The sequence below is a fragment of the Telmatherina bonti genome, assembly GCF_933228915.1.
Source record: "Telmatherina bonti genome assembly, chromosome: 13".
Classification (NCBI taxonomy): domain Eukaryota; kingdom Metazoa; phylum Chordata; class Actinopteri; order Atheriniformes; family Telmatherinidae; genus Telmatherina; species Telmatherina bonti.
In genome coordinates, this window is record NC_136611.1 from 26,313,643 (window position 1) to 26,336,000 (window position 22,358).

General features: G+C 39.1%; 1 protein-coding gene across 1 annotated transcript; it reads left to right on the forward strand.

The window, feature by feature from the left end:
• Positions 1-12,276: 12,276 nt before the first annotated feature.
• zbtb34 (zinc finger and BTB domain containing 34) lies at positions 12,277-20,126 on the forward strand (the record flags this gene model as incomplete). The annotated part of the gene is made up of 2 exons (XM_079250807.1): positions 12,277-12,351; positions 18,564-20,126. The coding sequence occupies exons 1-2, from the start codon at positions 12,334-12,336 to the stop codon at positions 20,124-20,126; spliced, it is 1,581 nt and encodes a 526-aa protein (XP_079106933.1). The 5' UTR covers positions 12,277-12,333.
• Positions 20,127-22,358: the final 2,232 nt, after the last annotated feature.

Here is a 22,358-nt window from a genome sequence, read left to right on the forward strand (position 1 = left end):
GTCACACAATGGGGGCACTTTGTCAGATCTGTTGGGGATGCACTGCGGTAGGCAAAGGGGTCGCTTTGATCTTGTTGCGTATGCTCACCGGAGTGTGCCATGTCTGAAAACTGATCCTCTCTCTAACATTACCCTCCCATAACATCTCTGGATCTATATCTCTTCTCAGAAAAAAACAGATAACTGTTGCCTATATTCCCTGTAAGTCATACTGGTAATGGCATGGGGCCAAAATTACAGCCTCATGCAAGTAACTTTGATGCAGATAATATCTTTGTCTTTGCTATTGCCTCTCCTTTGTATCTAAGATAAATGGGCAGTTAACAGTTGGTATGTGTGTGAGCATGTGTGCATGCAAGTGTGCATCTGTGTGTCTCAGATAGAAGCCTGGACAGCCTAGTGTTTGTAGTTTTTGTAGTCTTTTGGGCCCCTGGTGGGTGTGCTCACTTTAAAGAGCCCAGTGAACTGTGAGGACTTGAGACATGAGACTGTGCCGCCCAACTGGCCCCAAGGACACAGGTTCACCCAGAGAATGTGAGCTGAGCAGGGGAACTGGGGTGAGACGAGCTCCCACAAAGCTTCACTCCATTCCACAAGACAGCAGCCCCATCTGAAGAACCCAGCCTGAGCACGTCGGAGAGAAACCCTACCTTGATGTGATTACTTGCAGCCGATTTACCCCTGAATTTACCATCTCTTCTACAGCTGCAAATTCAGCTTTTCACATTTTTGGAGGACACTAAAAATGCTGAAGTAGTGGTAATGTTTCATGTGGCTGTGAATAATCATGTATGAGGAAGAAAAGCAAAGATAATGATTTGAACAGGTTCAGCAAGTTGCAACAACATGTTGTCATGATGTCATGATCAGTGTGGTTGCAGTTTCTGTTGTAATTAAGGAACCAAATGCAAAAAAAATAATCTTTTTTATGTTGAAAGAAATCAATTTACGTCAGTTTTAAGGTCTATGTATGATTGTATTATTGTTACTGTTAAGGAACAAACAGAATATCGCCAATTTTATGTATTCACAAAATCACTTCCTGATTACCAATAACTGATTTAATCTGAAAAAAGTAGCCTACATTTTGTTTTTGTTTTGTTATCTATTTATTTATTTTTACTTTACCATCTAATGGCTATATGATACACAGGTGGAAATCGTATTTATAATACAGAAACACTTCATATGGAATAGTTGATACACAGTCAGCTGTGCAGTGTTTTGTCTTGACTAAAAAAATATCTTGGGTAGAAACCCAGCAAGAAATCTGTCGCTTCAAAATCAGAATAACATCTACATTCAAACTGCAGCACTGTGAGCACGCTGACACCAGCGTACTGTATGTGAGATTTATTTTTAGCCATGCAGATAGTTTAAGGAAGCCCTTATAGATTGCACCCTCCCAGGAGAGAAAAACAGAGACTCCAGAAGTAAAGTGAACCCCAGCTGAGTGTTGATATCAGGTTATGATGTTTGCTTTTTTAACATGAGGTTTTTTTCCCCTTCTCCTGTTGTTTCTTCTCTTCTTCAAGGGGTAGACAGGCAGACAGAGCTCGCGGCTGTATCTCCCCAGCTGGGATCTTAAGGTTAAGCTCCAAAGAGAAAAATATCAATGTTGTTTCTTGGTGCATCTCCTTCATTACTACTCTACTTTACATCCTGTACCAGACAGTTCCCATCACATGGATTTTCCATTGTTATGGACTCTGATTCTGTTAAAATAATCTTTAAAGAAAAAAGTAAAAGACAACACACACACACACACACACACACACACACACACACACATATATATATATATATATATGTATATATATATATATATATATATATATATATATATATATATATATATATATATATATATATATATATATATATATATATATATATAATAAAATAAAGGGAACACCTACTAAACAACACAATGTAACTCCAAGTCATCCACACTTCTGTGAAATTGAACTGTCCACTTAGGAAGCAAAACTGATTGACAATCAATTCCACATGCTGTTGTGCAGATGGAACAGACAACAGGTAGAAATTATAGGCAATTGGCAAGAAACATCCAATAAAGGAGTGGTTCTGCAGGTGGTGACCACAGACCACTTCTCAGTTCCGATGCTTTCTGGCTGATGTTTTGGTCGCTTTTGAATGCTGGCGGTGTTTTCACTCTAGTGGTAGCATGAGACGGAGTCTACAACCCACTCAAATGGCTCAGGTAGTGCAGCTCATCCAGGATGGCACATCAATGCGAACTGTGGCAAGAAGGTTTGCTGTGTCTGTCAGTGTAGTGTCCAGAGCATGGAGGCGCTACCAGGAGACAGGCCAGTACATCAGGAGACATGGAGGAAGCCGTGGGAGGGCAACAACCCAGCAGCAGGAGCGCTACCTCCTTCTTTGTGCAAGGAGGAACAGGAGGAGCACTGCCAGAGCTCTGCAAAATGAGCTCCAGCAGGTCACAAATGTGCATGTATCTACTCAAACAGTCAGAAACAGACTCCATGAGGGTGGTATCAGGGCCCGACGTCCACAGGTGGGGGTTGTGCTTACAGCCCAACACCGTGCAGGATGTTTGGCATTTGCCAGAGAACACCAAGAATGGCAAATTCACCACTGGCGCCCTGTGCTCTTCACAGATGGAAGCAGGTTCACAATGAGCACATGTGACAGACGTGACAGAGTCTGGAGATGCCGTGGAGAATGTTCTGCTGCCTGCAACATCCTCCAGCATGACCGGCATGACCCTCCATGTGCTCGCCAGAGGTAGCCTGACTGCCATTAGGTACTGAGATGAGATCCTCGGACCCCTTGTGAGACCATATGCTGGTGTTGTTGGCCCTGGGTTCCTCCTAATGCAAGACAATGCTAGACCTCATGTGGTTTGAGTGTGTCAGCTGTTCCTACAACATGAAGGCATTGACGTTATGGACTGGCCCGCAGTTAGGAGTTCGTGGATGCTTTAGTCCAGGTTTGGGAGGAGATCCCATCAGGAGAACATCCGCCGCCTCATCAGGAGCATGCCCAGGTGTTGTACGGAGGTCATACAGGCACACGGAGGCCACACACACTACTAAGCCTCCTTTTAACTTGTTTAAAGGACATTACATCAAAGCTGGATCAGCCTGTAGTGTGTTTTTCCACTTTATTTTGAGTATAACTCCAAATCCAGACCTCCATGGGTTGATACATTTGATTTTCATTGATAATATTTGTATGATTTAGTTATCAGGACATTCAGCTTTGGAAAGTACAAAGTAAATAATAACAATATTTCATTCATTCAGATCTACAACATGTTACTTTAGTATTCCCTTTATTTTTTTAACTGTACATATATATATATATATATATATATATATATATATATATATGCAATACATTTTTGCTCCATAGGTGAGGTCTTGTGGATGTCAAAGGGTCATTTAAATATTCAAGCAAAAAAAGTTTGTAAGTTGTCCCTTGGGTGCAGTTGTGAGGAAGATGGCTGGGGAGAATTAATGCAGCCTCAGCTCTCAAAAGGAGCAGCAGAATACCAGGCAGCCAGTGTGGATAGTCAGGAGGCATCACGGCTTGAGTTACAGTGTGAATTAAAACTGACACTAAGAAGTGCTCCTCACAATGACCTGCAGAAAACAGCAGACAAAAGAGGCTATTTTTTAAGAGGACAAAGGGGAGGTTAGAGGAGATACCTGAGCTTGGGCTGGCCGAGTCAGCATGTCTGTGGAGGGACGAATACCTGGTACAACAAGACCACCACTACTACTAAACCCGACAGGAGAAGAAACACAGAAAATAACACATTCCTGCATACTCAGCACACTTCCAAATACATGTGAGACACACATGCATGCTCATGGGTATCCAAAGCAAAAGATATAATTTGTTAGGCATCATTTTTAGTATTGACATCAGTGTTGTCAGAACTTTGACTGGTGGTGTACTGGGTTTCTCTGGTCTCACACACATTATTTCATAAGAGTTCAAAACAGACACAATTCGTTATACTCCCTGGAGGATTTTGTCATCTGAAAAGAATAGTTAACCTTTCAGATCTTCTCAGAAATATAATTTTCTCTGCAGCAAAGTCCAATCAATCATTACCAAAGCCATTTTCAGATGAAAAAGACAAAAAAAAAAGAATACTTCAGCCAGCGCTCCAATGCTCTCGTAGCAACCCTTTACCCCCCCCGACGCCCCCCAAGCAGCCTACGAATGCTTGTGAATTCCACAGGAGTTTGTGCTATCTCCCTTCATCTGCTGTCACTATGGTCCTCAGCGTGCTTTCACCTCGATCCTAATCCCCCACTTCATCTGAAAGTCAGACTGACAGCTTTGGCTCTTGTCCTCTCTGTGTGTGTTTGTGTTCACTCTTTTGACATCTGAAGCAGCCACCTGTTGCTGGAGCAGGGAGGTTGAGCAGAAGTTGTCAAAGAGAGTGGAATCATTGCGACAAAATACTTCATTTATTCTGTTAATTCATACATCAAACTTCGAACACCCAACCTCAACTCCAAAATGAGTTGTCTTTAGGGCTCATATAGTCTTTTTTTCAGACAATAGATCATTTGCTTTGAGCCATGCTGAGAGCATCCTGGTTGGAGTAATTACTTTCTGCAGACATCTCCTGGGGTGCAAATGCCAAGACGACAGCCACATCCTTACTCTGGCACTTCGAGGGTCACTGTGAGGACACGGCTCACTGCGCCCTTCAGAAAACAATGTGAATGTGCAACTGTTTTTGTGTTATTTGGGTTGTTGTTATACGCAGAAATAAAAACTCTTAAACTTGAAAGAAGAGCTACAGTTTTTAAGATTGTTCTAAGATAAAATAAGGTAAAGCTAAAGTGTTGTTGAGAAGAAAATATGACCGTAATACAACATACCACAACCTGGATCTGGACATAATGCAAGCTATCAAGTCAACAATAAATGGGTGCAAAACTAAGACAGGTGTAAAGATGGTATAGGGGTCTGTACCTTTGCAGGTCATCTTACTGTTAATCTTCAAAACCCATCGTAAAACTCTGTTTTACTCATTGTCCTTCAACCCAGCTTCAGACTTGATTTTGTTTAGTATTTAATTTATCTTTATCTAGTTTTTAGTGTTTGGATTTTTTAAATAGATTTTATTATGTTTCAGCCATGGCTGGTGTCAAGGTGCTTTAAAAGTGAAAGATGATGATGATGATAATGATGACTACATCAACTATATTTTTGACATACAATTTTTCTATGAATCATTATTATTAGTTCTGTTAAACTAATTCAAATTCTACGGGTAACATTTCCCCTTTGTGTATTTACCATGTATCACACATATATATTGGTATATAATCTTTATTTTAAGAGCAAAGTTTTAATAATAAATAAACTGTTATGGTTACATTTTTTTCCTTTTAGCTATGTTAAATTGTCCTTTCTCAAGTAGATTCCTGATTTAGAATTACAAATTCAAATTACTGCTATGATTTTAATAAGACACTCGTACAGTAACATTAAAATAATCTTACATTTGCAGCTTTGACAAAGAAATTATTTAAATTAAAAGCAAGTTGCAGTTATTTAAACAAAAAATGCATGTTGTATGACTCTAGTGAGAGCACACAGTCAGACAGAACAGCCCCAGCAGGAAACCAGCAGCTTATATGTCTCCGGTCTCTGCTGATTAACATGGATAACTCTGACCCACAGAAAGGGTGAGGATTCCTGTCTAATTGAATTACTGACAGTCTTCTAGCTCCAAAATATTGTCTTGAACTTATACCCCTCTCTGTTGACAGAAAATATTTACATTTTATATACTTTGAGTTATTCTTCTCTTAATAAAAGTCTAATTCAGTTTCAGGGTCTGGTGCACAGCTTAACTATTTTACTCAATAGGTAATTATAAATAGACTGAATGTCCCCGCATCTGTCATCCGAGCCATAAAACAAGCAGTGTTTTAATGTAAATAATTAAAATGGGACTATAAGTGAAAAAGGGAAAGTTTGTCATTAAACGTGAGACTCATTTTTATGTAAAAAAAAAAAAAAAAGCTGCGTTGTGGATTGCATTGCTTTGGAAAGAGGTGCAAAACATGGCTGCCAGTACTTTTCCAACTTCAGGTTGTCTTAAACCCACAGGCGGGACTTACGCGCCATTTTAAACATGTTATCTCTTCTTATGATGGGGAAACACAAAAAAAGATCATTCAGCATGCTCACTTGTTAACATCTACCAACAGTTCCCTTATATGCATTTGACTTGGACTTCCAAGACACACCGGCATAAATGTTCTATAAAATATGCATATCTCAAGTGTCCGTGTTGGATTCCAAAGTGGACAGTCTGAGATTTATGGCACCATTGACCCTCATTGCTATAGTGCCTTCTCAAGAGAGCTTGCCACAGGCTGTGTGCCAAATGCTTTAAAATTTAAAGAGGTGATGAAGAAACTATCCAGAAGAGACAAAAACACATCAGTTCTGCCACAATAAGACTTTTCTCTTTCTTCCTTCCAGCTTTTCCTTTCCAGTTGATTCATGTTAAGCTCAACAGTCATTGCCTACCGCTTAGATTTGTTTTCATGTTAAGACAATAAGCCACAGTTATGGTTGTGGTTATGTATATGGAAAGCAGGGGATAATTAGATTAATTTTTCTCAGGAGGAACGAATCGCTTTGCTGAACTTTCAATAGATGGACATAAAATATAACAGTATGATAAGTGACCTTAGGTGTCAAAACTACAAAAGATATTCAAAATCTCATCTCCGCAGTTGCTTTGGTTGCTTGGGCGTTCTTTCTCAGAGACTGCAGGATGAACAAAGCTCGTGGCTGACATATGTTTGTTCGTCAGAGTTTTTGCTGCAAGCAGAACACCTGCACACTTTCCAGGCTCCCAAAAGCAATCTGAGTTTGACCTCAGCTTTCACGTAAAAGTGTATCCACTTTTTTTTCCTTTTTTTTTTCAAATGTCAGAAATACCACATAACTCTGTTGTACTTGACATGTTCTCATGACAGAATCTCAGACAGAGAAACACCTCTCTAAAAGTGGCAAGGCTGACAGACCTTTCTTGGAACAAGACAGAGAACAAGAACTCCCATTTTCTCACATCAGCTCTCTGATTTGTTCACACTTGCCAGTAAACACGGGCACAATATCTCTAGTGTCTCATAAATGTTTTTTAAATTGACCTTAAAGCATCTGCTGACAACAAGCAGAGCCATGAACGAGTGGGGGTCACTTCTCCCAAGGGTAGAAGATGATATTCTCAGACAGGCACACACGATCGCTGTCTGGTACTCTGAGCTGACCCGACCGCACCTTCCATTGCTCCAGCCCTCCAGCCTTAAAATCTCTCCTCTGCAACATAGAATGGGTTCTGGGACCCTCTCTTCTCTCCTGGGACTGACCCAAGCCAGGGAACAGGGGGCTTTCATGGGAGATCACAGGTGCTTATATACAAAATGGCAATTTTCTTCTTCCATAATTCCATGTTACCGCATTACCAGATCTTATCGTGAGGCCAGTATCTCATTCCTGAGGTTTTAGACGTTAATGAAAGATGCTTTGCCTCCGGCCACTGGGGGCTAAATCAACAAGCCACGGATTCCTGTTGGTCTTTGTAGGGGAATACCAAAGACAGGGAACAGGCTGAGCTGAGGTCAGAGACAAAGCATGAAGCTGAAGATGGAAATGTTGCATCCGAAACGTTGTTGCATGCAACTGTACGCACTTCTGAAAAACATTTAAGTATGAGGCCTACGCATTTCAATATCATACAGCCAGCTTCATGTAGACATATTTTTATTCAAATCCTAATTTTTAACCTGTTCTCCATTTCTGACAAGTTGACATCCTTAACTTTTCATGCACTCTCTTCCACCTGTAAAAGCACCCCGGAGTGGCAATTATGATGCAAGCCAACTTACATATTACCCCTTTTATTCCCACATCACACATGATAATCTTCTGACACTGGCATAACCTATCATATAAACAGAAATACTAAAATAAGATTTCTGCACACTATGGAATAATAACACCAAATGAATGGCATAGTATCCTTTTCATTGGAGAGCTGAAACATTTTGATAATTACTTTTTATGTCCTTGGTGTGCCTTGGAATCAGACTAAAACAGGATCAACAATATGTGTCGGGGATATGTAATTTCACCCACTTAGGATCATTAAAAAGAGATCATATTGAATATCACTGCTGGAAAGGGAAAGAGAAAGCGAGAAAGAAATAAAGAAGAGATTTGTTTGTCAGTCAATTCTGACCCACTCAATCTCCTTAGTCCTGTGAAAGAGAGAGGGGAGGGGAAACAGTCGGGGTCAGCTTTCTGTAAATCTTCTGATGAAATGTTGACAAAACAGCCAATTTTCTGTAATTTTGCTGCAGCCCTCTTTCAGCAGCTTACTCACTCAGAACCCCTTCATTTGAAACAGCAGCGCACCACGACCTCTGACATGTATCTCGTCTCTGGCTTCTTTGGCCTGGCAGAAAGACGTAACAGTTGTGCCTTTTAGGTCAGGTGGATACCGTTTAAGAAGCCAGCTTCATAAAGGACGCCTTTGTCTTTCAAACAGGCTCTCTTGGGCCCCAGTAAAAGGATAAGAAATGTAGTTAATAGCTCAGGAGTGGCCTAATCATCAGCTGCCATTACCGCTCCAATATCAGCAGAGATGACAGACTTATCAATAACAAAGGCCCAGCTGAAGCCTCCACCGCTCTGTCATTTTGATCTTTGCTCCACTAATCAGAGCTTTCATTTGAGCTAAGCACCGGGCAGCACACCTCTCATTCTCTTCATGCTGTGCCAGATATCACTCATCTTTACAAGCCACTTTGTACTCCCTCAACCCCCGGCCACCATTTTCACAAATTGGCTTAATTTCTCAGGCAAATATATGACACATCTGAGAGCTCATTATCTCTTGCAATGCCAGTAATTATTGCGCTCACTGGTAAAACTCGTTTAAGCATTTGAGATTTTGTCTTGAATTGCTTTGGTTGGAACCCAGCTGATCTTCAAAATGAAATAAAGGTATTTCAAATTGTTCTGTGAAGACTTCCCGGGTTTTTACTCTGTTGTCCTTAATAGAGAACAAAGTATGAATAGGAGAGGTAAAATTATGTGACGTAAAGCATGACCACTTAGAGTAAAAAAAATATCATACATGGTAGTCATGGACAACATAAGTGTTCCTTTCATTTTCAGCTTATGCTGAATATTACCTTATCTAAGGTTGATGTGAATGTATTTTAATAGTTATGGTTAAATATATTTCTCAGGTTCATTCTTCCACAAAAGCTCTTCCATCAAGGAGAAACCTGAGAGGGCCAGAGAGGTGCTCCCGCACCTGGACGAACTGGCCCTTTCATTTACAGTCATGGTGAGGATCAAGCTCTGACTCACTCAGACACCTGCTATTGGGAAATATGTTCTCCATCAGTGAGCTATAGACTATTTCTGGACAGGAGCACTGGGAGACCATTGTTCTCCCCAGCACTGACAGCAGAGGTATTCTGGGACTCTTGGCACACATAGGAAACAATGTGTTTTTCATGTTAAGCTTAAAATTTGTGCTGCTTATTCAACATTAACTAACAAGTTGGGGTCGGAGGTGTGTTTGTCGATTGCAGAAGAATTGTTTGCAATTTTTGTTTTCATTTAGCTAAAACTTTGAACACCACATATTTCAAGCAACTGGCTCAAATATTATGAGATTTTCTTTTTTCAATTACTGTTTTTGATGGAACAAATCCCCATTAATAATTGAAAGATCAGTTATTATTAGTACAAAGTATTGTTTGAATCCATATATAGTAAAAATCACATCAATTTAAATACCTGAATTTCATATTAAGCATACTCTTTTTGTCTAAGGCTTAACACAAAACAGTGGAGCTCCTTATTCCCTCAATTTGATACATGATATGTGCTCTTTAAACAAATCATCTGGTCTGTGGTCCTATACGGTCTTTTACAAGGGCATGGGGTTTGGGGATTTTGCAATGTCATCTGGGATTAAAAAGGAGCAGCACAGCAGAGCCCCAGGCCACACCACCTGGAGCCCCTATATGACCCTAGCACTGCACCACTCAAAACCATCCCCATTAGCTTACTGCCAAATAATTCCTGGTCAACCAAATGACACACAGCTAACAAAGCCCCATTTCAGGAAAGATTACAACTTCAACAGGAAACCCTTTGATTATGACTTTGTTTGAAATGTTATCAATACCACAATCATTCCTCCAGATCAACAAAACCATCTCTAATCACCATACCTTGGCTGGACCTTCACTTGTGCATCACTCTCCTGAGAAGAAAAAAAGGAGGAAAATGACTGTGGAGAATAGAAGAATGACTTGTTTAACAAGAAGCACGTGCAATGACAAAGCGATTTCTTTTTCTGTGTTGATCACCCACCTGCACACAGATTAGGTCAGATATTCACCTGAGCTGCCAAGCTGTCACTCACACTCGATAAAAAAAGAAAAAGGACAAGAAACACACACAGTGTACATTCATTCCTCTCTACCACAGCAAGAACAGATAAAGTCTCCACAGAGTAGACAGAGGACAGAAGTTTACTTGTCTCTTTTAACAGAGTGAAAAGCAAACCCGACCATTCCTACCATTGATATATATATATATATATATATATATATATATATATATATATATATATATATATATATATATATATATATATATATATATATATATGTGTGTGTGTGTGTGTGTGTGTGTGTGTGTGTGTGTGTGCGCGTGTGTGTGTGTCATGTGTATCATAGTACAGTATTTGCAAGCTGCAAGTACAAATATGGCTTCAATTTCAACTATCAGTAGCAGTCGCAAAATAATTTGCTTTAAGTGTATTTTTGCAAGGTGCATGTAAATACAATGAAAAAAACTGAACAACTTTGCTCAAACTGGTAGTGGGTGTAGCTGCTTGATATTGCTAAATATACAAGGAATTGAAAAGAAACTAAGGTGGTATTATTACAAACCTGTAAAGCTAAAATCCAATGTACAGATCTATTGTTTAATGGAAGGTTTAATCAGCAATATCTGCTCACTATTCAGACTGAAATCTTTCTTGAAAACTTTTTTTTTTTTTTTTTTCCCCACAAAATTTCCATCACTTGGTAATGCCTAGAACTGATACAATAAAGCTGAAACATACAGAAGTAAGGACGTTTTGAAGAACGAGAGGTTTGGACAGGTAGTCTATGTTTTATAAATTTGGTCTCTGGTGCCACACTGTGGCATCAGTATAGAAGTGTTTCATTTAATCTTGATCCATAACAATGTTTTTTTCTTCCGCTGTTTCCCTTCCACTCATTAAACAAAGAAAGTACAGTAGAGAACAAAATAATAAATATACGCATATTACCCCCGTATGATTATGGTCTTAACCAATAAGTTGGATGATGAGACTAAATGCAATCTACTGGGTGCAATACTTAAGTACACACAGCGATCCTCACATTACGGGTTAAATAGTACTGGCTTGGAAAACTTTATATGTGAATACACATGTGTATGCATGTTTAAGATACCCAGAGGTGGGGGTGGGGGACAACTTCATCTCAGATTACATTGGACTGTAGTGTATATAGCATGAATATATATATATATATATATATATATATATATATATATATATATATATATATATATATATATATATATATATATATATATATATATATATATATATATACATTAAGGGCGTACTGTTGTTGGTTAAAAGTGAAAGTAGATGACACTGACAATATAAGTGAAACCATATTAAGCTTCAAGGTTAGTGTAACTAATGAAAACTTAAACAACTGATATTTTTCAACTACATACCATTGACTGTAGTGTATATAATATATATATATATATATATATATATATATATATGTATATATATATATTTACATTAAGGGCGTACTGTTATTGGTTAAAAGTGAAAGTAGATGACACTAACAATATAACTTAAACAACTGATATTTTTCAACTACATACCATTGGTGTGTGTGTGTGTGTGTGTGTATATATATATATATATATATATATATATATATATATATATATATATATATACGTCTTTGCGCATGACTTCTATCGCGTCGCATATATTAAGTACATGTTATCTCAGCACAGAACATGGGAGGGGCTGCTGCAAAACACATTGACAGAATGAATGCAAAGAGCCTAAAGAACACTTCCTGTTGATGCAAAAATTGCAGCAGCAACTGTCTGACACATCTGGACTGGAGAGGGGGGGAGGCCTGGCTGTAGTGTAAACGAACTACAGAAGGGAATGGACAACATTTCATGCTAATCTGTAAGACGGTGAGTTCGGTACATTTATATTTCGGTGTGGACGTGTGACCATACTGCGTTTGTAATGTTGGCAAGACGCGTCTCTTTCTGTGCAAAAAGTAAGGAATAATTACCTGCTAACCAAAGCTAGCTGGTATTAGCCTCCACTTAGCACAGGTCCGTACGTTCTGAATGATAGGAAATGGTTGGAAGCTACAGTTAGCTGTTAGCTTAAGCTAACTAGCGTAGTAGCTGTTTGACAGCCCGCATAGTTTGATCCCATATTCGACGCTGTAACATTTCCAAGAAATCATTTACGCTTGTCAAGTATTTTTGTAGACTGATTATATGTAACCACAGTGTTTGCAAACAGAAGCGTGAGGTCTCTGTCAAAGTAGCGCATACCCAATAAAACTCGATTCAATGCTAACTAGTGTAGCTGTTAATCACAGCCTGTGTGCTGCTTCTTGGTGCGGCTGGTGGGGGACTTGAGTGTTGATGCAAATTAACGATCGTAAATCGAAATGTGAAAGTTGTCATAGCTGTGAGAGATACCGGATACCGCCAAGAAACAGCAAGCGGCTGGAATGCTCAAGCTATTGCCAACATTAGCAGCTCCGCTATGTTGACCAGCCCTTAACAATGCCTACACATAGAGTGGTTTGCATTAAAGTTTGAGTCGCCGCATATCTACAGCAGAATGTGTCTGTATGGATTCATACGTGATTGATTCCGCAGTACATGCCATCATGTAGTTGCGCGATTGTGTTTCTATGTATAAACCAAACTACAGATGAAGAAGTTAACCCCTCGGTGTGCTGTAAAGTACGCAGTGTTTTAACCCCCCAATTGTTATAATGAAATGGCATGAGGCCTGCACGTATATTCTCTGTGTCAGAAAACACCTGCATTGCTCATTATAGGGCGTGAGTTTAGCTGGAAGACTACAGACAGCAGCGAGGCAGTGCTGTCACAATTTCTACCAGTAAACTAATTCAACGGCAAAGGACAAAGTGCGGGGACGTGGTCTATTCTACTCTGTACACCTGGGTTCACCTGGGTCACACTAGACAGTGTTCACTATTGCTGTTTTAAATTATCCCCCCCCTTTTTTTATTTATTTTATTATTATTTGTTAGTTTGTTTCTATTAAAACACTTCAGAAGCATGCACTGTTACTTGGCTTTTGGACCCAAATCAAATTTATTTTTATAGTAGTGCAAGTGAGAATAAATAGGATTCAGACCAGTTATGTTTCGTCTGTGTTGAGGATACAGTTTTACACACAGCCAAAGCAGAAAACCTGAATTGGTTTTTATATTCTGCAGTTGCAAGTCATTTTAAATAAGATGACTGGTGTTTAAAGTGATATGGAGAAAACACGACTGTTGTGAACATTAAGTGACAGTCATATGAAAAATAATTGACATTTAATACTTGTTGTTTTTACTCATTTGATCAGTATTTGTTTTGTAAACTGTTTAAAAATCTACTGTGTCACTATCATGTTTTGTCACACATATCCCATTGCCTTGTGTGTATGTGTTAGTGTACATTACAATATTCATTCATTAATGATTTCAAGTCCTGTAGTGCTATCCTCCCAATTATGATATGTGGTGTCATTTCAGAAAATTTAGTAAATGTAACTTGAGGAATAGTAAATTAATTTAATTGAATAGAAAGTCACCTGTTTTAGTGATAACTCAAAACATAATATGCTTAACACATTCAATCAGATGGTACGTGTAATTCTATATCTCCAATTTATTAATCATGTAACAATAACACATTGAGGTAATTATGGTAGAGTATCTTGTCCAAAGAAAAGCAGAAAGCTATGAGATGTGTTTCAAACCACAACGCCATTAGTGGACAGTCTACTCCATCTCCTTAGCCACAGTCCCTCTAAAAGAAAATGACAGTAAAAATGGTTTTATACGCTGATACTCCCACAAGGTTTACTTGTTCTATGGACATTGCAATAAATCCACCACTGTCAACTGTAATAGCAAAATATCTTATTACTGCAGAATTATTTTAACTGTAAAGATACTCTACCAGGAGGATCTTTTAACTTATTGGTGCCAGTCATTAAAAGCACACTACTTTTCAAATGTACAAAGCTTAATCAGGTTATTAAAAAGCAAATTTCTGTGTATTTTATGTGAATGATTCTGAGCTGGTGCTGTTCATGTATGCAGGCTTGTAATATTTTCCTCTTCTTGTGAATGTATCTTTTTCTTTTCTGTTAAATTCCCAGAAAATTAATATCTTGATGTTCTATTTAAGCAAAAACCAGTAAGAATCCAGCAAAAGAAAAAAAAAAAATACTGCACTCATATCACATGATGTCACTGTCATGTGATATACTGTGTAATTCTGTTAGTTATTTCTGCTCAGTTTTTGTTCATATCTTGTGGAAAAAGTGCAAAGCAGTAAGGATGGGCTCAAGCTTTTTATGACCTCCAGTTGGGTTTATCTGATGTGCATGTGATCTGGCTAAAATGAAAGATGAACCTTTTCTTGTTTTCCACTTATGTACTCAAAACAAATTAAATCAGAGAAAACACCCAACGGCTAAAATGCAGTCTTTAGAGCTGTGTGTTTGTGGTGCACAAAGCTTAACATTTTGCGGGATGCATGATTTCCACTAAAGTTATGCGCGTTCTATTTTTGTTTTTTGTTGTTTTGTTTGTTTTTGGGTTTTTTTCCAGTATCCGCTTTAAATAGCTTTCCATCCTGTGCTTGTTAAGCAGTTCTGTCCTGCGTCTGGTCCGGCCCACAAGCTGTTTTTCAAAGTAGGCGAATGCTGCTGATGTTGAAGAAAGTGTACAGTGCTTGCCTGCTGACTTAGATGCCCCCCCCCCCCCCCCTTCCAGGGAAATGACAAACTTTCTGAATCCAAGCTGTAGGAGATGTATTTCCACTCCAGTTATGTCTTCTAGTCAGTCAAAGTGGACTTTCTCTATATGCTTTACATATCTCCATGAGCCAGCACTATCTGATAGGTTCATGGTCAGTAGAGGAGTGGGCTACGGATAGAATATTTGAGCCAAGTTTGAACATCGGCTTTCCCATGTGAGCCAATCATATGACCCTCACTCAGCCTGTGCATCTCAACTACTGAGTATGCATTCTTTGGCTGTCCTTCCACTTGGCTCCATCAAGTATGCATGCCACTGCTGGTATGTTTTAGTGGATGAATATGTTATATTTGAAGGGTGGTCTTGGTGGTAGTGAAAACAATGCATACCCCCTTGTAAATCTCTTGGGTTTTATTGAAACCTTCTCCCTCTGATGCTGGGATTAGAACATATGGCAAGTTGGACAGGTGGCTTGGCAAGCTTTGGCAATTGGAGAAAGTGTTCATGTCTCCAAAGTGCTGACGGTACTTAAAATGCAGATGTTCATGCTGCGTAACCAGCATGGGGAAAGAGGGAAGGAGGTGGTGCAGGAGGGAGAGAGGGAACGGGTATATGGAGTTAAGGGGAAAGAAGTATGAATTGGAGGATTGACAAAAATGATGGATTTCAAGATGGAAGTATTCACCTTAGTAATGTACACATTAAAGTCAGTGAAATTAGATTTTTAGGCAACTTTGTTATGATGCAAAGCCCCTTTTTGACCAGGGCGTTTCCAGAGCTGGTTCAGAACCAACACCTCATTTCAAACTGTTGTGTTGCATTTTGACTGCCAAAGAACTGGCTCATTGTCAGGAAAACTGTTGTTAGATTGGCACCAACAGCGAAGTTCAGCCTGTCATGCTGGGAGACAGGATTGGTTAAGTATTTTAACAGGCAGCTCATTTAAGTGACTTATTCTGTCAAGGTTGTAGACCTTTGTTAATGTAGCAATGAATGTCCTCGATGAAATGTTTCTCAGTCAAATCTTCTATTTTATGCCTCGTATGTTATGACATGCCTTGGGTCAAGCCAAGGCAAGGTACTTGGCAGTTGTGCTCATCAGTGAAAAAATGATCATGACTTACTGCATAGGCTGTTGCAAAAGCAGCATTCTTCCTGAAGTTAATTTCTTCACTCTGAGTGATTGTCTTTGTTATACGGCTCAAGAACAGTTGGTGCTTTAGGAGCAAAACCAGAATTTCCTCTTTCTCTGCCAAATGCGGTACATATAGAAAACCTTTACGACCTGCATGCCATGACTGTTGTGTGTCACTACAGTCTGGTACATTGTGTTGAGACAGTAGCTATTTGTTTATCTACCTTCCTTTAAAAGTAAATTTCACCAACATTGAATTGATCATTTGTTTATGAGCTCAATAAGAGTGAAATGAAGGGAGATATTTGTAAAAGTTTCTCTTTTTATCTTCAACCAAACCTACACTGCCTGGCCAAAACAAAAAGTTGCTGCAAAAAAACCTTCCATACGCTAATATTTTATTTGACTGCTTTTAGCCTCACAAGATTTATATCAGTGTTGGATAAATTTTTCAACCAAATCTTGTATTGATGACAACAAAATCCAACCACTGCACAAATCCTTTTCCAGAACATTCCCAAGACTCAGTGGGGTTAAGGTCTGGATTCTGTTGGCCATTTCATGTGTGAATGATGTTTTAAGGTACCTGAACCACACTTTCACTATCTGAGCCCAGTGAATCCTGGTATTGTCTTCTTGGAATATGCATGTGCCGCCAAGAAGTACAGCAAAAAAAAAAAAAAAAAAAAAAAGGTCTCCGGGGGGTAGGGACAGGTGCTGCTTCCACATTTTACTGACATGAGGTTAAACGAATAGTTTTAAAAATACACCTGATCGAGATGGTGAGAAAGTACAAAAATGTTTACAAGACATGGCGTTTAATGACACGATCAGAATTGCGTGCACATGCCCCCCTACTGCAGACGGATGATCTTGTTAATTATAAAATAACAGGGTCAGTTGTTTATCGCACATAAAGACAAAGACATCCAAGCCGGAGTGATACCCACCCTATTGCAGACAAAGTTTCTTGTGGGGTATGAATGGACCAGACCACAAAGAATTTTTTTTTGTTGCTGTTGTCCTTGTCACCTTGAGAGCAAGAACAAACTCCTCACTTCTTGTGGAGAATGTAACAGGCTTAATACTTTATCACAGAAAGGATTAGTTTTAAAAGGCAGGCGTCCCTCAACCAGGAGCCTTTTCTTGGTTTTTTTTTAAATGTGAGTTTCAAAGTTTCTAACCAAAGCAGCGAGAGAATGCTGCAAAAACTCACACGATTCCAACCTTCAGCGGTGTGGACAAAACTCAGAAAATGTGAGGATGAATTGGGGGTTTGAAGCTTTGCTAAAGAAAAACCAGAGTTGCCCTCAGATTTCACATTCAAAATTATGTTTGCAGAAGGTTTTAACATTTCAAATTTCTATGTTCAAGATTTCAAAACATTTTTGCAAACATGCAAAAGCAGTTTTCAGATCTTGTAATACAACTTTTTAAAGGTTTTTGCAAAGTAATGTGGTGAGACAACAAAACCATATTTGGAACTCTAAATTATGGATATATCGCTGATGAAAACTAAAAATTCAAGTACAAAATGATGCTTGTAGAGGCCAACTTTTTTCAGACTTTCAAAATACGTTTAAAGGTTTTTAAAACTTTATTCCAGGTTTTCAATTTTCAAACAGATTTTTAAGGTTTTAAAAGCTTTTTTTTTGGTTTCAGATTATGGGAGTATTCTAATCCCAAATTTTTGCCTTTTAAAATGTAGATTCTGTTCTTAAATGTGACAACATCTACAGAAAGAAAACATTAGTAAATTTCAAAATCCTTATACAAAAACTGCAGAAGTGGCTTTCAGGGAAGAAATTTATACATAAAAAAAAAAGTTATGCAAATGAGGTCAGTTGCTTTTGGTATAAATAGATAGTTGAATGGGTAAAGGCTGGTTCGGCCCTTGAGCTGCTTCTGTAACATCCAAAACATGAAATTTCCAGCAGAGATGAACATTTAAAAAAACTTTGTTCAAATTGTTTGTGCATTTTTGTATTCAGTCAAGTGATGGAAATTGCAACAGAATATAATAAATGTATTTGATACTTTAAAAAAATCCCCCTCAAAATACAGATTGTTGAAATAAAATTAAGTGATTCTTATTTGAATGCATTTATTTGCATTAGATTTAATGGCACTTTAAGTATACTGTATGATTAAACTGAAATTGCTTGTTGCTGTTTTCTCTAAATGTATATTTACAAAACCTTTTGTTTTGTCTTTGTTTTCCTCCTTTTCTTCTTCATCAGGCTGCCGACAAACTGGAGAAACATATAGAAGAAATGGACGACGGCAGCTACATCGAGTTCGATGTGCCGGAGTTCAGTAACACTGTTCTGACCCAACTCAATGAGTTGCGACTGCAAGGAAAGTTGTGTGACATCATTGTTCACATTCAGGGCCAGCCATTTCAAGCCCACAAGGCTGTTTTGGCAGCTAGTTCACCCTACTTTCGTGACCACTCGGCTCTCAGCACCATGAGTGGCCTTTCCATTTCAGTCATCAAAAGCCCTGAAGTGTTTGAGCAGCTTCTTGCTTTCTGCTACACAGGTCACATGTCCCTTCAGCTCAAAGATATCATCAGTTTTCTCACTGCGGCCAGCTTTCTGCAGATGCAAGCCATCATTGACAAATGCACCCAAATCCTGGAGAGCATCCATTCCAAGATCAGCCTGCCAGTCAACGTTTGCAGCCCAGACAAGGACAACATGCAGACAAGTCGCAATGGGGTTAATGACAGCAGCCTGTTTATAAACCCTACCCAGATCTCCCCCCCTTATTACTCTCGACAAAGTCAGGAAAGAAATGAAGCACGGTTGGAGTTGGCAGGAAAAGGCCATGGCCGGGCACGGCAGCAGCAAGAAGAGGGCCAGTCGGACCGTGGCAGTAGTGACAGCATATCAGAACACGATACACCCATGGAGGGTGAAACAGAACAAGTTGAACTGATTGGCAAAGATGGGCAAGTAACAGATGTGCACGTGAAGATAGAAAAGACCGATAGGCCAACTTACTCAGATAGTTCTTCAGCTGGTGATGATGGCTACCACACAGAGTTGGTGGATGGAGAACAGGTCTTGGCTGTTAGTGTGGGTTCTTATGGTCCAGTCATCCAACCTGCTGCCTATTCTTACTCAGGGCTGTCCTCCCCGTGCTTTGTCAACCTCAGCAGTTCCAGTCCTTCCCGTTCCTTGCTCAGTGGCTTCAGAGGTGGGCGAGCAAGAGCAAAGCGCCCAGTTGCCATCCCAGCAGGGGTGCTAACTCATATGAAACCAGGCTCAGATGATGGTGAATCAGCAATGGGTGCCACTGGTTTGGAGAACGACGTGCGAGAACGTAGCCTGCGGAGCCAGTGGTATCCCTACAATGAGAGACTCATTTGCATCTATTGTGGAAAGACCTTCAACCAGAAAGGGAGTCTTGATCGGCACATGCGGCTGCATATGGGAATTACCCCATTTGTCTGTAAATTCTGTGGCAAGAAGTATACAAGGAAAGACCAGCTGGAGTACCACATCCGTGGCCACACGGACAACAAGCCCTTTCACTGTCAGATCTGTGGTAAATGCTTCCCATTTCAGGGCACCCTTAATCAGCACCTGAGGAAGAAGCACATGGGAGCATCTGAGATTAGCAATCATGTGGACTCCCCACAGAGGACTGAAGGAAGCTCAGGTCAGAAGGACCAAGAAGAGGCGTCAGAGGGGATGGCCTTTGAGGCACAATATGCAGAAGAGGCGCTCGCCAATGATATGGAGGAAAGTTCAAAATGCAGTCCAGAAGAGGCTCAAGCATCGAGATGTGATTTTTAGGTTCTGCTTCAGGTTAAGAGAAGCTTTAAGAAACATTTATTTCAACTCAATTTAAAGGATTCGCTTCTATTTGAATCAGCTCCCTCTGCTATGGACGTTTCTTGAGTCATGGGTTTTCTGTCAGTTTTGTGAAAGTTGGATGCTAAATGCAGAAAGAAAATGGATGCTTAATAGAAATTCTTTTACGTAAAGGGAGTAACAACTTACTATTTTTGAGGTGGTCCCAATAATCAAGACCCCCAACTGGTTTCTCTTTTTATCTTTCCATGTTTTTTAAAACATATTTACAGAGTTATTATAGGCATGTTGCAATAATTGATAATGTGAAAGCTCTGGTAAGATGCTTGTCATATCACCTTTTTACCTGACCTGTTTTTGCACATGTGGCCACTGGAGGTCACTTACTCACAAGGAATGATTTTTCTGCCAGTGCAAAGCTTCGTGTGACATATCCGTTCAATACCTCATGATGCATCTACATACTCATACAGATAGTATTTTAACTTAAATGAAACTCACCGGGTTCTACCTCATAGCCAAGAACCTACCAGGCACAGATGTATTCACCATTTGAAATTGTTTTTATGATCATTATATCTTCTTGCCAAACCCTGTACAGAATCTTGTTTCAACACAAAGCCTTGATACTTTGGGGAATTATTCCTTGCTGATTGTATGGATTAGGGACAAAGTCCTTGTAAAATGTTTCATGGTCAGCCAGGTTAAAATGATGATCAAGAAGGTGCTATGTTAGGAGTGCATTATATTTGCTAGCTTACTTGTGTGCTTTTTGGCAGATGTTGAGATTAGAATAAGAGAAGGGCCCCGTTATATTTTCAAGATACAACTTTGCTGTCTTTTGATATTTGTTATACAAAACACTTCAGGATTTTATCGCACATCCCTACTGGAAGTCTCACTGAATTGGCTCAGGCGTGCTTTTAGGTGCTGCCATCCATGTAATGGGTGAGTTATGTCCATCCAGTCAAGTAATTTGTACTCGTCTATACCCTGATGGCAGATTTATAGACATATTGTATTTGTACTTGTTTTATCCTGAGATAGGCTTCCAAAGTTAAACTCAGTGTCTGACAGAGACAGGAGTACTCATTGCTGACTTAGCACATAAAGAACAGTCTGAACAATATGCAAACAGAAAGAACAAAGGAATCTCAGCCATTGGGACATGGTTTTTATTTCATTATTTAAAAAGGCTTAATTTGTTTCACTTATTTCTGTCATGTTCCGGATCTGGATCGTGATTTCTTCATTTGTCAGTTCTACTTTGTTACATTGTCCAAGATGTGGCATAACTGAATTAGGGTAAATGTTTTAAAAGGTAGTTATGTTTCAAAGTATTCTTGCACTTTGCAGAGAAGGTTTTGGGATGGTTGCTGCCAGGGTTATCATCAAATTTCCATATTCCTCAATTTTGACTCGACAGAGTCAGGAAGTCGTATTTACTACACAGCAGTGATTCAGACTCAGAAAAAATGTTTTGAACTTTGATAAATCTCTACAATCTCATTAATACTATTGGCTACAAGTCATGCATGTGGCAGCAGTGCATTTTATCTATACTCTTGAGCTATGCGGATCAGGGATAGCAAGTTTTTAAATATAGATACATTGATTTATTTACATGGTGATTTAAAATACTTATTCACTGTAAAAAGGCACTTGGGGGTAAAATAAGCAAATTTAAAGCTCTGCAGGGTGGTTCTTTTTGTGCTATTCTGCTTTTCTAATTTGCCATTCAGCTGTTAAATGCCTTTTTTTTTAAGAGTAACTGCTATATCCTTTCATTTTTCTCCTTTTTTTCCCCAATGAACTAAGAATTGATTATTTTACAGAGTTCATATAATTTTCTACTTAGTATACGTTTGGTGGGAGAATATTGTGTGTTTTTGCTTTTGTCTAATGTTATGTCAAGAGTTTTTTTTTTTTTTTTTTAAATATCATTATTATTATTATTATTTTATTCCTCTGAATGTGCAGTCATTATCTGTATTCAGTCAAGATGGCAAACCAAAATCTAGGGAATATTGCAAAAAATCAGTGTAGCTAGCTTTTCTTTATCTTTGTGTACGAATTGATCAAAAACACCACAAACCGTTTTACAGCAGAAATAACAAGAATTGTTTTCCATGTCAAGTTTTCTGTCAGAAATCGACACATGCAGGGTTGTCAGTGCATCTGAGCTCACCAGTATTATCTGCTGACTTAGTTTGA